The 13,726-nt window shown below is 34.7% G+C and overlaps 1 protein-coding gene across 4 annotated transcripts in view; it reads left to right on the top strand.

Annotated features, from left to right (window-relative positions):
• Positions 1-13,726, top strand: part of Pdhx (pyruvate dehydrogenase complex component X) — a 68,920-nt gene that overhangs the window by 22,754 nt on the left and 32,440 nt on the right. For 3 of the 4 annotated variants that reach the window (XM_020183855.2, XM_074044363.1, XM_074044373.1), the window contains 2 exons: positions 4,992-5,092; positions 13,063-13,262. In XM_020183855.2, the coding sequence (XP_020039444.1) occupies positions 4,992-5,092; positions 13,063-13,262 (301 nt within the window). Of the gene's footprint in view, positions 1-3,159; positions 3,199-4,991; positions 5,093-13,062; positions 13,263-13,726 lie in introns of all 4 variants that reach the window. The other variant, XM_074044347.1, reaches the window with a different exon arrangement.

Genomic DNA, 13,726 nt, shown 5'->3' on the forward strand with positions numbered 1-13,726 from the left:
CTGATTAGAAACTTCTTGAAGCAGGTCTGTGTTATTTTATTATAGCATTTACCATGCTGTCTAGCACAGTGTTGTAGGAGCAGCTGGCAAATGTTTGTTGAGCAAATAACAATTATTTTAGTCTCTAATCATGGTTGTCTATGGCTCAACATAGCACTAAGAAAATGCTTTTTTCTTTAATGTCTACATAGATCTGAATTGTCCATGTAGATAACAGCTAGCCCTCTTCCACCATTACCACCGCACACACCTTTGAAATAGACTTTTATTCTTAACTTTTTGGCAGAGCAGAATTATTTTTGTGAAAGCTAGGTATGTGTTTAGTTAACAAACATCACCATCAATTGTGTCTGAGACTGTATTTCATACCTGGAATTTAAAAGAGAGAGGGAAGTCTCCGCGTACTGCCATCCTCAGCTCTGGCAGCTACCCATCTGGATAAAGAACCAGGACAATGCTGCTGGCATCGGTGCTGGGGAGCGGCCCCCGGGCGGGCCTCTGCTTTGGCCCCTCCTGGGGCCCGCACTCTCGCTCCGGGCCCGCTCCACCTCCGCCACTAACACAGGAATGGCACGGGAATGCTCCAGGCCTGCCATCTCCTGCAACCAGTCAGCCATCACCGTGACAGCTGAGAAGCCTTCTGCCCCACACCGTCTGTGAGCCTCTGTCAGACTTTTCCATTAGACTGTCAACTCTTGGCAGACAAAACTGCAGCTTGTTGTTTTGGTACCCAGTGCTTGGTATGATGCCTTATACATTAATACTTGTTAAATGATCTGTTCGAAATAACAGACCTTGGATAGGGATCTAAAATGAATCTTGTTTCTTAATGGTCGTTAGTAACATACCTAATGCTTTAGTTTTATTTTTTCTTAACCATGTTGTGAAGTCTTATCCAAAGGTGTATGTGCAGTATTAACACTTACAGGCCGTGATATTTTTTGTACAGCTCACATTCAGCAATCTTTCTGAGAGTTAAGAGAGCTTAAGAGCCTGAGATTGGAATGAAACTCAAGTCTGAGTTAATAGGTTGTGTTACTACTCTTCCAAATAGCCTCTCTCAATCACAGCGCTAAATCCTTGATCAAAGCTGAAGCAATACATTTGGGGCTTTGGCACTAATTAGTCTCAAATTTTTCTTTTGGTATTTATATTAGTTAGACTATTGATAGAACTTCAGTTTTGTGATAAATTTGCGGTAACGTTTTCTTAAATAATACTATGTTTTAAACTTTGCTGTGGTTTATTGGTAAAATTTATCAGACAATAATTGGTAGATTTTTTTCTATATTCTTCCTCTACCTCTCAGCATTCTCATGAAGCTGAGATATATGTCAGTGTTACACAAGTAGATGTAGGTATAATTTTAGAAAAAGAGCAACCTATCTTTTTAGATGTTAGAAGCATGTTGCAAATCAAATGTTAGAACGAAAGAAAATGTAAAAGACAGTTTGATGTCTGCTTTATGAACAAATAAGGATCTGTGGAGTTACTGCACCTTTTAAAAAACATTTTAATCTTAAAATTCATTCAGTATTGAGGCACTGGCCTGAGACCTGGGGAGTGTGAGTAGGATATAAAACAAATATGTCCTCTTACTATTGTGAAGAAGCACATAGTTGAGTTAATAGGAAACCTCAGTTTTTAAATCGTGGTTAACAGTTCCAACATAACATTTTATAATGCAATTTGTTGATTCTTTTCAAATTAGAACTATTATAGAAATTCAGAATAGGAACAAAGCATGTCAGTTGAGTGACTCAGAGAAAGTTACATGGCTGAACTACAATTTGTACATGATTCTTTAAGAATGGTTAGAATTTGAATATGAGTGAAAACAAATGATATAATTTTATTCTGTTTTCTTATGTCCAGAATTTATTTTCTAGGCATCTAAGAAATATTTGAGAGTTTGCTTAGTTCAGTAGTTTCTCTTATTGAAACATAAGAGTGTTGTGCTCTTTTTCCTTTCAAAATAGAATCTGTTTTAACTACTAAAACATCTCTTATAGGAAGAAGCATGGGAGACTGTTTAATCTGCACCATAGCTTTCTCTGTGTGGCCTGCAAAGGTGCTTTTTGGAGTGTTCCTGCTTGCCTCACCAGTCTAGTCTCAGCCACTGTCTCCTGTACTCGTTGCTGTTGCCTTTATTGCTTGTGTCCTCTTTGCCTCCAGTGCCCCTGGGCCTGTTGCTTCCTGCAGGGATCACTGCCTATTTACCTATGGCCTCATCTCTTCAGGCTCAGATGAAGCGTCATTTTATTCTAGTTAGTTAATTCCTCTCACCTTTCAAAAAAACTAAATTAGACTGTCCTGAATGTTCCTAGAGCACTGGGACTTCACCTTATCCTGCTGCAATTTTCAATTTACTTCTTTTTTTAGACATTAAGCAACCTTCTTGAGGTCAGAAACTTAAATTTGTTTTTCAAATTTGAGGCACCCTTAGTGCCTCAGTACATTTTCCAATAAATATTTGTTGACGAGGGATATTACTTTGGGGTTAGATGAGATGCTATTAAGGTAACCAATAAATATCATCTAACAAGTGTTTATTTTGTTAACATAATTTATTAGTGGTGCTGCACTATTTTAACTGAGGATATAAATATACCTATTTGATTATCTTGGAAGTTTCTGTACAGTGAACTTTCAGAACATACTTATTAACTTAACGTTTTAGGTTTTCCTGCACATTCTCTTATTGTGTTGCCTGTTAATATCTCTATTCAGTTGTTTGAGGGAATATGTGAAGAGATGTATTTTCTGCTTTTTTCATGTGACTGCTTTCTGTGAGATGATCATTTTATTTTATACTTTTCCCGTAATTTTTTTGAATGCTGTCTGTATCTTGTTTTTTAAAGTTTAAATTTTCACTTTTTTAAACCCTCAAACATTACCTTTGAAATGGTTAATAGCACTTTAGCAACTTCAGTGGTAACTTGTTTCTTGTGTTCCTGAGCCCTCTGTATTCATTTTTCTTAATGAACTGTATCTTGTAAGAGCTTTTTAAAGTGATCACCAATACTGATAAGTTTACTTAGCCTTTGTATGTCTAAAGAATACTTTTCTTTGATTCTTAATCAATGGTTTGGCTGCATATAAAATTCCAGATAGTTATTTTGAAGATACTACTTCATTGTCTTCTGACCTCTATTACAGCTGCTGAGAAGTGTGCTCTCAGTTTGTCATTCCCTGGAGGTAATCTGTTTATTTTCTTCTGACAGCTTTTTAAATTGTGTTTTTATTGTTGATAGTGTATAGTTTCTCCATATTGTATCAAATATGGATTTTGTGTTTATACAATCTAGCATTCCTTTTTTTCCTGTTCAAATTTTTTGTCAAGGTATAATTAATACAAAATGTAAGCTCATTTAATTTTTAGATACATATGCTGTGTTGCATCAAGACCAAGATTTAGGGTATTCCTAGAATGCCCCTCCTAGCCAGTACAACCATTCAGATCTCTATCATGTTGAAGATTCCTGTCTCCAGTCTGGGAGTCAGCAATAGGCTCATCGTGTATTCTTCAGCAGCCCTTCCAGTCTCTTACCTTGGCTCTCCTTTCAACAGACTTTGCAGGCTCAGTCTATATCACTTAACTCTCTCTTTTTTTTTTTTTTAAATATTTTTGCCCATATTAAGTTCTAGATAGTTTCTTGGTAGTGACTTTCAATATCACTCCTTCACTATGTCTTGTCTATAATGTATCCCATTGGTTTATTTTTATTTCAGTGACTTAAATTTTCACTTCCAAAATGTCTAATTAGTCTTTTTCCCCTCCTACTTGATACAGTTTTGTTTCATTTGTGTATGGTGTTTTTTTTTTTTTTAATTTCTTGTGCCTGTGATGGCTCTTTTATCTTCATTTGTGTTTTTTAACATCTTCAAGATACTTACTTTAAAATCTTTGGTAGATTATGCTAAATGAATTGCTTTTCTGAAATGCAGTTTCTGTTCCAGCTGTTGATTTTGTACCTTGCTTTTCTTAGCATTAGATTTCTTCATACATTTCAGAGCTTTGTTGTGGTTTTCTTTTGAGTGGAAGGGTTGTTTCAATGCCTTCCCTTCTGTCCATCCCCTGTCCTATTCCCACGCCCTGGATTTTGCATTATTTGAGAATATTGGCAGGTGCAATCTTGGAGCTAGTGGGTGGCTTATGTCAGTTCCTGGTATTGAGGCAGTGTATTTGTGTCCTCCCCCTACTACTTCCTATACCCACTGTTTCTGATTAAAGCTATAGTCTCAGCTAGCAAGTTTTTGATTGCTCATTTTGTCAGCTTCATATTATTAGTAATAGAACCTTGACTTGGCCTAACTTCAAGTGGGAATCTGATTTGAGACTCCTGGCTCCAGGAAGCTACTTTTAGTTCCCTTTACTCCCCAGAAAAAACTTCTGTACCTCTTCTGCTCTCCTCACCACAACCCTGCTTTTGCATTACAAACCTGTAAGTCTGTAGCATTTATCCTGCTCAAATTTCTGAGTTTCCATATTTTTTTTGTTGCACAGAAATGGTCCTTTTTTGACTCTAGCTGTGTTTGATTTTCTCTTTATGCTTTATTCATTTACACTGTGTGATGCTAATAGGGCTTCTGAACTTACCTTCAGATGTTAACCCAAAAACATAATCAGTGGTAAAACTTCTCTTCATGGCATTGCAGTCAAATTGTATTTAAAAGGAGAGATTTAGGGTCTGGAATTGATTTACCCCAGGGAGGATATGCATTTGTTGCTGTTATCTATAAAGTGTGATTTCACTTTGAGTATCTGCTCAGTAATCTTTGTAATAACTTTATTATAACAATACAATTTTTGGAAAATACAACAAAGTTTATATGTACACATACATACACACACCACGCAGTGAGTACTATTTGCATTTCTACAAAGCAGAAGTAGCTACAGAATACTTTGTTGTCTATTCAGATCTTATACACATATATTAGTATTCATATTTGAAAAAAATCAAAACAAACTCAGTCTTGTTTTGTAGGTGAAGCTGTGAGTGCTGGAGATGCATTATGTGAAATTGAGACTGACAAAGCTGTGGTGACCTTAGATGCAAATGACGATGGTATCTTGGCCAAAATAGTGGTAAGTTTTCATTTTGGTTATCTTTCCTAAATGTGAAGTTCCTTAAGTAAAGTTACCTTTTACTTTTACCTCTTTGTTTACAGTGTTGTGGTATTTACTACATAATACAAGGTGTAGTGATAGCCTATTCTTCTGTATTTTCTCAATTTGCTGTAATGTATATTATTTTTAAAACAGAATTTCAGAGCTTGTATGAAAAGTAAGTAACATAAACTGCTTAAAGATGCACATTGTAAAAGCATAGCTATTTAGGGTTATGGAATTATATCCACTGGTGGAATTAGCCAGTTGTTCCTTAACTTCTAGAACATTTAGCAGAATGTATAGTATAGCAGCTAAGACTGTGGACTCCAGAGTCACAATTTTACTAGGTTATGAGCTGCTTAATGAGCAGCAAATTCTTTAACCTTGGTAAAGATGGTTATATTCTGTCATGGAGTAGAGAAGAGATTAAGGACATGCATAAATGCTCATCCGAAGACCTGGTACCCATCAAGTGTTCAATAAATGTTCCTGTTCCCCTTATTACAATTTGTTTACTCAGCTCTTAGTGATCGTTATCGACCAGTGTCAGCTTCTGTGTTTGTCTGATATTTTGGTTACTTAGTTGTGTGTGGTCAATAAGTATCCATTTGTGCCTCTCCAGATTGATTTGTACAGGCAAGGTACTTCTGTTGCTAGTCCCTTGTTGACAGGTTTTTAGTTCTTAGCCTCCAGCTCACTTCTACGTAGATCATGGATAATAACACCTTTCTTTGTCTATTCTGACTCAAGACCAATACTTTGAAATGTTATACTCTAATTAGATGTAGAACTATTTTTTTTTAACTTTTTCATTTGTGTTTCTTACTAGGAAATCCCCTTGAACATTTTCTTCTGGCCACTTAGGTTTTATTCTTGACATGGTATCCCTTTACTTGCTACCTGTCATATTAACAGCCAGGTTGAATTACCCTACTGAAAATAAAGTTAACTTCCTTGTATGTGTACTTTAGGTTTTTGTGGCTTTATTACTATTCTAATAGATTTTGGACAATAGAAATGGGACTATGTTTTTGGTACAATGTATGGAATTTTCCTTGGAGGAAATGTGAATCGAAGATTTAAATTTTGTGCCTTTATAACTAGGGAAATAAAAATATTCATAACAAAAATAGTTTGAATAATTTATGTAATATTTTGAAAAAGAAAAAGAGTACTTGAACCACCTATGTAATAAAACTAACTACATTTTATTGCGTGATTTTGGGAAGCTGCTTTCTTGACCCTCATTCTGGATTGTTTGGCTATGAACATCTTCCAGAACTGATAGCCTTTCCCACTTGGCTGATTAATAATGCATTTCAAATTTCTTGCCATGTCGTTGGGTCAGTAGTGCCTATTCATTTGGCCCCAGGTGCTCTAGGTAAGGGGGAGGGGAGGTGGTAAATTTAGTTGACAGCTGCCCTAGAGAGACAGTTATTTCCTAATCAAATAAAAGATTGTTTGTCTATTTTAAGCCTTTGTGGCTTTATTACTATTTTCATATTTTTAGGCAATAGAAATGGGACTATGTTCATGTTACAATGTATGGAATTTTACAAGGAGGGAGTGGAGATAAAAATTAAGATGATATTAGTAATATCTTTCTTTACTTTTTTTGTCATCTGCTTCACTCAGTCCACCACTACCATCACTAGTAAAAGTTACATCTTTATCTTTCTGTATGGAGTAATTCTCGTATTAGCACACATAATAAAATTGGTTTTATAGGAGTATATTGAGATTTCTACTTTTGGAATCAAGGAGTTCATAATTGAGCTTATTAACAGGTGAGGAATTATAATGAAACTAAACAGTAAAAATAAATACTGAAACTGTAAACACTGAAACTTTAGTTTGAGCCTATACTTTTGAAAGGATTAGAAATTATAGCCTGTTTTACTCTTCTTAGGAATTTAAATCCATAGTCTGACGTTTGTATTCTTTTATTCCGTAGTTTTGTTATTTTCTTTGTAAACAGACTTAGGTTTTTTTGCATCTGAATTTAATTTTAAGTATAAAAATATTTATTAAATTATAATTGGAACCAGAAGGAAGCTTAGATGTTCCTAATGTGTTAATAGAGAATAATTACTGTCAGTATAAATAATTGTGTGATTTAGTGCTACCTTATTTCAGCTAATGGAAGGGTCTTTTAATTTCCATTTAATCACTAATAAATTGTGCAGAAAACCATAAATTATGTCATGAATAGAATCAGTTCATCACATTAGTCTTAAATATAGTATTTAGCAAATTGGATGGTAGGTCTTTTAAATGATAAATTAATAGAGTCTTAGGATGACATATTTGGAGGATTTATTAGAGGCTGTCCGATATGTCTTCCAGAATACTCCTTTGAGGGTTACGAGAGTATAGGATGTTAACATTGTTTAAACTTCATAATTTTTTGAAATTTTATTTTGATTGGTAATTTTATACTAGTAGACCATTTTTAAAACCATTGTCAAAAATAGAATTCCTTCTTTTTTTAAATAGAATTCCTTATAAAATAACATCCATTGATACTAAAGCAATTAAAACACATTTGACCCTCTGACTATTAAAAACAACAGAACACTTATTCTTGTTACTATTCACATTCTTCAGTTAGTTTCTTAGTAATACCTCTAATGCTGTTAGTGGTATTTTTCTTTAAAAATACTTTTTGAATATGACTTTTTTTGGTAGACTACCCTTGCCACCCTTATTTTTCATTAAATTGCCCCAAATTGCTTTTAAAGATGCATGCTATGGTTTGAACATTTATGGTTAAAATTTGAAGCTGTGTCTTTGAATTGATATATCTCTGTAGACCATGATGTTTTTAATTAAGAAAATACCCTCTCAAAGTTCAGAGCAAATTTTATCAAATGGAAGATATTCCCAATTATACATTTTTTTCATGTTGAAATGGGTAAATGACACATTGTGAAGAAAGATAGTCCATGTTACCAATAAATTAAATGCTAAATCAGCCACATCCACTTTGTAGACATCTCTTTTAAGCTTGTTTTTGTTTTTAAATAGTAGCACCGTCTTAAGCTAAGTGACTAATTTGATCTGGTGGTTGTGATGTACAGATTTGGTACTGATGGTATTGAGGGATGTTTCTAATCTCAGACTTCATTATGATCTGGCTTGGACACTTTGTAACCTTGTGATCCCAAGCAAATTAGTATAATATTTGTATGCCTCAGTTTCCTTATCTATAAATAGGGGAGGGGTTTTTTTTTTTTTTTTGTCTTTTCTTTTTTGGTGCTGGGATCGAACCCAGGGCCTCACGCATGCTAGGCAAGCGCTGTACCACCGAGCTACATCCCAGCCCCCTTATCTATAAATAGGGATAATGATAGTTCATCAGGTTGTTTGGAGAATTAAATGCATTGAACCAGACAGCTGTTCTACAAAGACCTTTAGATAAAGTCTCTGCAGGTTAGCTGTCATCAATTTGCTTTTCCTCTCTCTTCATTGTTCTTATGTAACATTGTTTCTTATGTATGTTTCTTATGTTTGTTGTGAATATAAATTAAACAGGCTATGTAAAAGCAACTTAAAACTGTATATTGTGTAACCGCGCTGAGCTAAGCAGTAAGTTAGATAACTCGCTCATCTCCACTACTGTTGGGTGTGCTTTGTCCATTGTCACTAAATATCTCTCAAACAGTTCAGTTTTGCAAAATAAAAAAAATTTAAACAATTTCTTAATGTACTGGTTATTTTATAATGCCAGAATTAAAGAGATAGTTTTTAGTCGTGTCTTTAATGGAAATCCTCTCAATTTCTCCATTAGGAAATACTGCTGCAGACGTTTTTTGCCTTGATTTCAGCATCACCTATCTTTGGTTATACTGATTCAAAGCTTAGGTGGACTGTCTTTAGCACATTTGCAGAAGACTAATGTTAGCCTATGGGAATATCCCTGGTGGTAGTGAGTCCATCCTAGGGCCTCAGGTCAAGGTTTGAAATTCAGCCTTTGTGTAAGTATTATTGGGACAGAGTTTGTCACAGGCCTTATCACCTATAATGTGTACTATTTACCTTCTAGTGCTCCCAGCCACATGCTGGGTCTTTAGGCATGCCTTTCGGACCCTTACCAAGGGTACACTGTAGTTTGTTGTTAATCCTTGTTGATCCTGGTTGAGTGTATTTCTTGTTTAAAAATTAGTAAGTTGAAGGGAAATACCATCACAATAATGATAATAGTATCTTTAACATTCACGTTAAATAACAGGCGCTGTTATAAGTGCCTTATCTGTAATTCATTATTCTTACGACAATGCTGCAAAATAGCTAATATTATTATTTCCATTTTACAGATCCAGAAATAGGCATGGTGAAATAAAGAAACTTTACTGAGGTCGTATAACTAGGAAGTAGTGGAGCCAGTTTTGAAATCCAGGAAGTCTATACACAACTGGGAGGGAAAGCTAATGTTTTAAATGATAGACTTAGCTGTAAGTTAGCAGGGCTAAACGTAAATATCTTTCATTCGCTACTAAAAATCAATGACATAAATGATAGGAGAGGGCTTTGATCAAGTAAGTCAAGTGCATGGGAACATGCATGCTTGAGGTGTCCTCAGGCTCCAGGTGCTTTGACAGAGCAGAGCACATCCTCAGTTCTAACTCAGACAGAGGAGTGGGAATAGTAATAAAGATCTGTTTTGATTTCTGAACGTCATTTTGTAAAGAGTGTTTTTTACTCTTCTGTTACATAAGTCTACACCAGTTAGCATATTTGCTAGCTACAGCATAAATATCTGCAGGAAACTAGTGTACCTCTTGAAGATCTTTTATTGTATTAAGCAAATAGAGAAAGTCAAATAATCTCAAATTTAGATTGTGATTTTAATAACTTTAAGTGAAAATATAATCAACATCATTTTCTTTTTCTTTTTTTTTTGTGATACTGGGGAGTAAACCAAGGGTCTGTTACTTGATCCATGCCTCCAGCCCAATATTATTTTTACTTTTGTTATTGTTATATATAGCTGCGGTCATGTGGTAGTATGTCATTTGTCCTTGTTCATTTTATGTGGGTTTCATTGCTTCATGATATAATTTATTTTTAGTGAGAAACTGTGAGTACTTAAAAGTAAATTTTACTGAAATTTTACTTTTGAAATGAATCAAAATTTATTGAAATTTTGATATAAAAATTAGAATGATAATAAAACTTTGTTATTTCCTGCTTGTGAGTGTGTCAATGTCATGTTGGTAAAGGTATATGTGGAATCATTTATATGTTTCATAGTAGATGAAACAGAAGGTAAGTTGTCAGTTTCAGATTTAATACAGTGGTTGACCCCTGTTTCATAAATCTATTGAAATTTTTTAAACAAAATATCCCCCTATCTTTAAAAGAAAGTTTTGCTTTTGAATCATGCTCTTGTACTTGGAGATTGTACTTACACCTGGTTCAGTTTTGAAAGAAGTTATCAAGTGGATAAGCTTTTTTTCAGGTTTTTTTTTTTTTTAGAAAATTATTCATTTTACCTTGTGGTTTTTGAGTTGGCAGTACATACACAGATAATAATCTTAACTTCTCTTTTTGATATAGTAAAGAAAAATGAACAGACTAGAAGTAAAACTTTTTAGTATAGGACAAACAACTAAGCAAGTAAATTTTGTTGGATTGTTTATTATTTTCCATAGCTTCTAATTATTTATACATCCTTATTTCATTTTATATATTCATTTCTCACATTTTACTTTTTTAAAGCATTGCTCTTATTCTTCTCCATCAGTAATTAGTAAACTTAGAAAACTTCCTACACTTCAGAATTTATACCTTTTTATTTTAAAAGTTCTGCACATACTAATAGGCATCAAATGTCAAGCCCATTCTAGGAATCAATTCTTTTCTTCTAATTTCTATATTAGTAAACATGCTGCAGCCTGTTCTGTTATTCATTAAATACATCTGCAGTGAACCTTAGAGTAATTGAAAGAGAATAATAGAAAGTTTTAGAAGAATGACATTTCTTTCCATACTGAACCTATAAAACATCATTATCTAATGCAGATATTCTATGAACTTTTAATAAGCAATTCAGAATTGACTTTTTTTAAAATTTATTTTATTATTCATATGTGCATACAATGATTGGGTCATTTCTCCACCCTGCCCCCACCCCCTCCCTTACCACCCACCCCACCCCCTCCCTCTCCCCCCACCCCCTCAATACCCAGCAGAAACTATTTTGCCCTTATCTCTAATTTTGTTGAAGAGAGAGTATAAGCAATAATAGGAAGGAACAAGGGTTTTTGCTAGTTGAGATAAGGATAGCTATACAGGGAGTTGACTCACATTAATTTCCTGTGCATGTGTGTTACCTTCTAGGTTAATTCTTTTTGATCTAACCATTTCTCTAGTTCCTGTTCCCCTTCTCCTGTTGGCCTCAGTTGCTTTTAAGGTATCTGCTTTAGTTTCTCTGCGTTGAGGGCAACAAATGCTAGCTAATTTTTTAGGTGTCTTACCTATCCTCATATCTCCCTTGTGTGCTTTCGCTTTTATCTTGTGATCAGAGTTCAATCCCCTTGTTGTGTTTGCCCTTGATCTAATGTCCACATATGAGGGAGAACATACGATTTTTGGTCTTTTGACCAGGCTAACCTCACTCAGAATGATGTTCTCCAATTCCATCCATTTACCAGCGAATGATAACATTTCGTTCTTCATGGCTGCATAAAATTCCATTGTGTATAGATACCACATTTTCTTGATCCATTCATCAGTAGTGGGGCATCTTGGCTGTTTCCATAACTTGGCTATTGTGAATAGTGCCGCAATAAACATGGGTGTGCAGGTGCCTCTGGAGTAACCTGTGTCACAGTCTTTTGGGTATATCCCCCAGAGTGGTATTGCTGGATCAATGGTAGATCAATGTCTAGCTTTTTAAGTAGCCTCCAAATTTTTTTCCAGAGTGGTTGTACTAGTTTACATTCCCACCAGAAGTGTAAGAGGGTTCTTTTTTCCCCACATCCTGGCCAACACCTGTTGTTAGTGGTGTTGCTAGTGATGGCTGTTCTAATAGAGATGAGGTGAAATCTTAGTGTGATTTTAATTTGCATTTCCTTTATTGCTTGAGATGGTGAGCATTTTTTCATGTGTTTTTTGGCCATTTGAATTTCTTCTTTTGAGAAAGTTTTGTTTAGTTCACTTGTCCATTTCTTTATTGGTTCATTAGTTTTGGGAGAATTTCAGAATTGACTTTTTTATAAATTAATGCTGCTATAAAATGCCTAAAATATATTTATCTTAATTTAAAAAAATCATCTTTGATCTTATTTAGGTTTCTAATTGGCACATATCCATGAAAAAAAATGTTTGGTTAGCTAAGGTATCACTGTGTCTCTGATGAACTTAAAAAAAACTAATGAGTCTTAACTTATTCCTTAGGTTTTCTAAGTAGATATGTGGGAGAACTATGAAATAATAGAGAAAGAGACCGCACTTAACATTGACCAGCACAGTTAACCAATTTAATCTATACAAAGACAAATTCTTTTTTTTTTTTTTTGCAGAAATTTAAGTTTACTGAAAAGATTTTGCTGCTAAGTTTTAGCAGATAGGCCTAATCTGGGGAATTAATGCCTTGTGAGCATTTGAAGTTCTGAGGCCATCATGTAAAAACTGGGAAAGACAAAGAATTGATTTGTATTAATTAGAAGAAGATCGTAGTGATCACTCTTATGTTTTTGAAGGCTGCCAGAAAAAGAAGAGTTTCAGGATTTTTCCTTTGTTTCAGAGGGTTACATTAGTAACTGAGAGGAAGAATGGTATAGGAAGGTTTTAGTGGGAGAAAGTGGCAGGTGGACAGTGGAGGCATGCTGTCTTGAAAGCAGCTTTTAGTTCAAATTAAGAGGTCTTCAAGAAAGGCATATACTAGGTCATGCAATCATGAGCCTTTCCATCTTCACCATTATTTCATTTTTTAAATACAGGTTGAAGAAGGAGCTAAAAATATACGGTTAGGTTCATTAATTGGTTTGATAGTGGAAGAAGGAGAAGACTGGAAACATGTCGAAATTCCAAAAGATGTTGGTTCACCATCACCAGTTACAAAACCAGCAGTGCCTTGTCCCTCACCAGAACCACAGATTGCTAGCCCTGTTAAGAAGGAACACACAGCAGGGATGCTACAGTGAGTATGTTTATGTGAATGCTGATGTAAAAAAAATTGTTATGGCTGCTGTTAGGGTTTTTATCATTACGTTCAAAGCATCCTGGAATAGTAGGTAGGAAGTTGCTAATCTTTCCTTTTTTTCCTCAGGACACTGAGATCTAGGAAATGATTATTTTATCATTATTTTTCATTTAGTATACAGTTACTGAATACTTGTTATGTTCCTGGTACTCTGAAAGCCTTGCTTCCCCAGTGGAGAATAAAGCAGTCTGTGTCCACATGAAGTTTGAATTTTAGAATTCCAGAATAGCCTTCAGTAGACGAAACTTCATTATTGTGTTCCCATTCACAGAATTCTAATTACTATAATGTGAATTCTGGTTTCAGATGCATAACTAATATAAAATGAAATTGCCATTTTAACATGCATTCCCTTCAAACTGTTCTGTGGTTGAGATTCTGACACAAACTAGAGCCAAGTT

Source organism: Castor canadensis, chromosome 1 (genome assembly GCF_047511655.1).
Source record: "Castor canadensis chromosome 1, mCasCan1.hap1v2, whole genome shotgun sequence".
NCBI lineage: Eukaryota > Metazoa > Chordata > Mammalia > Rodentia > Castoridae > Castor > Castor canadensis.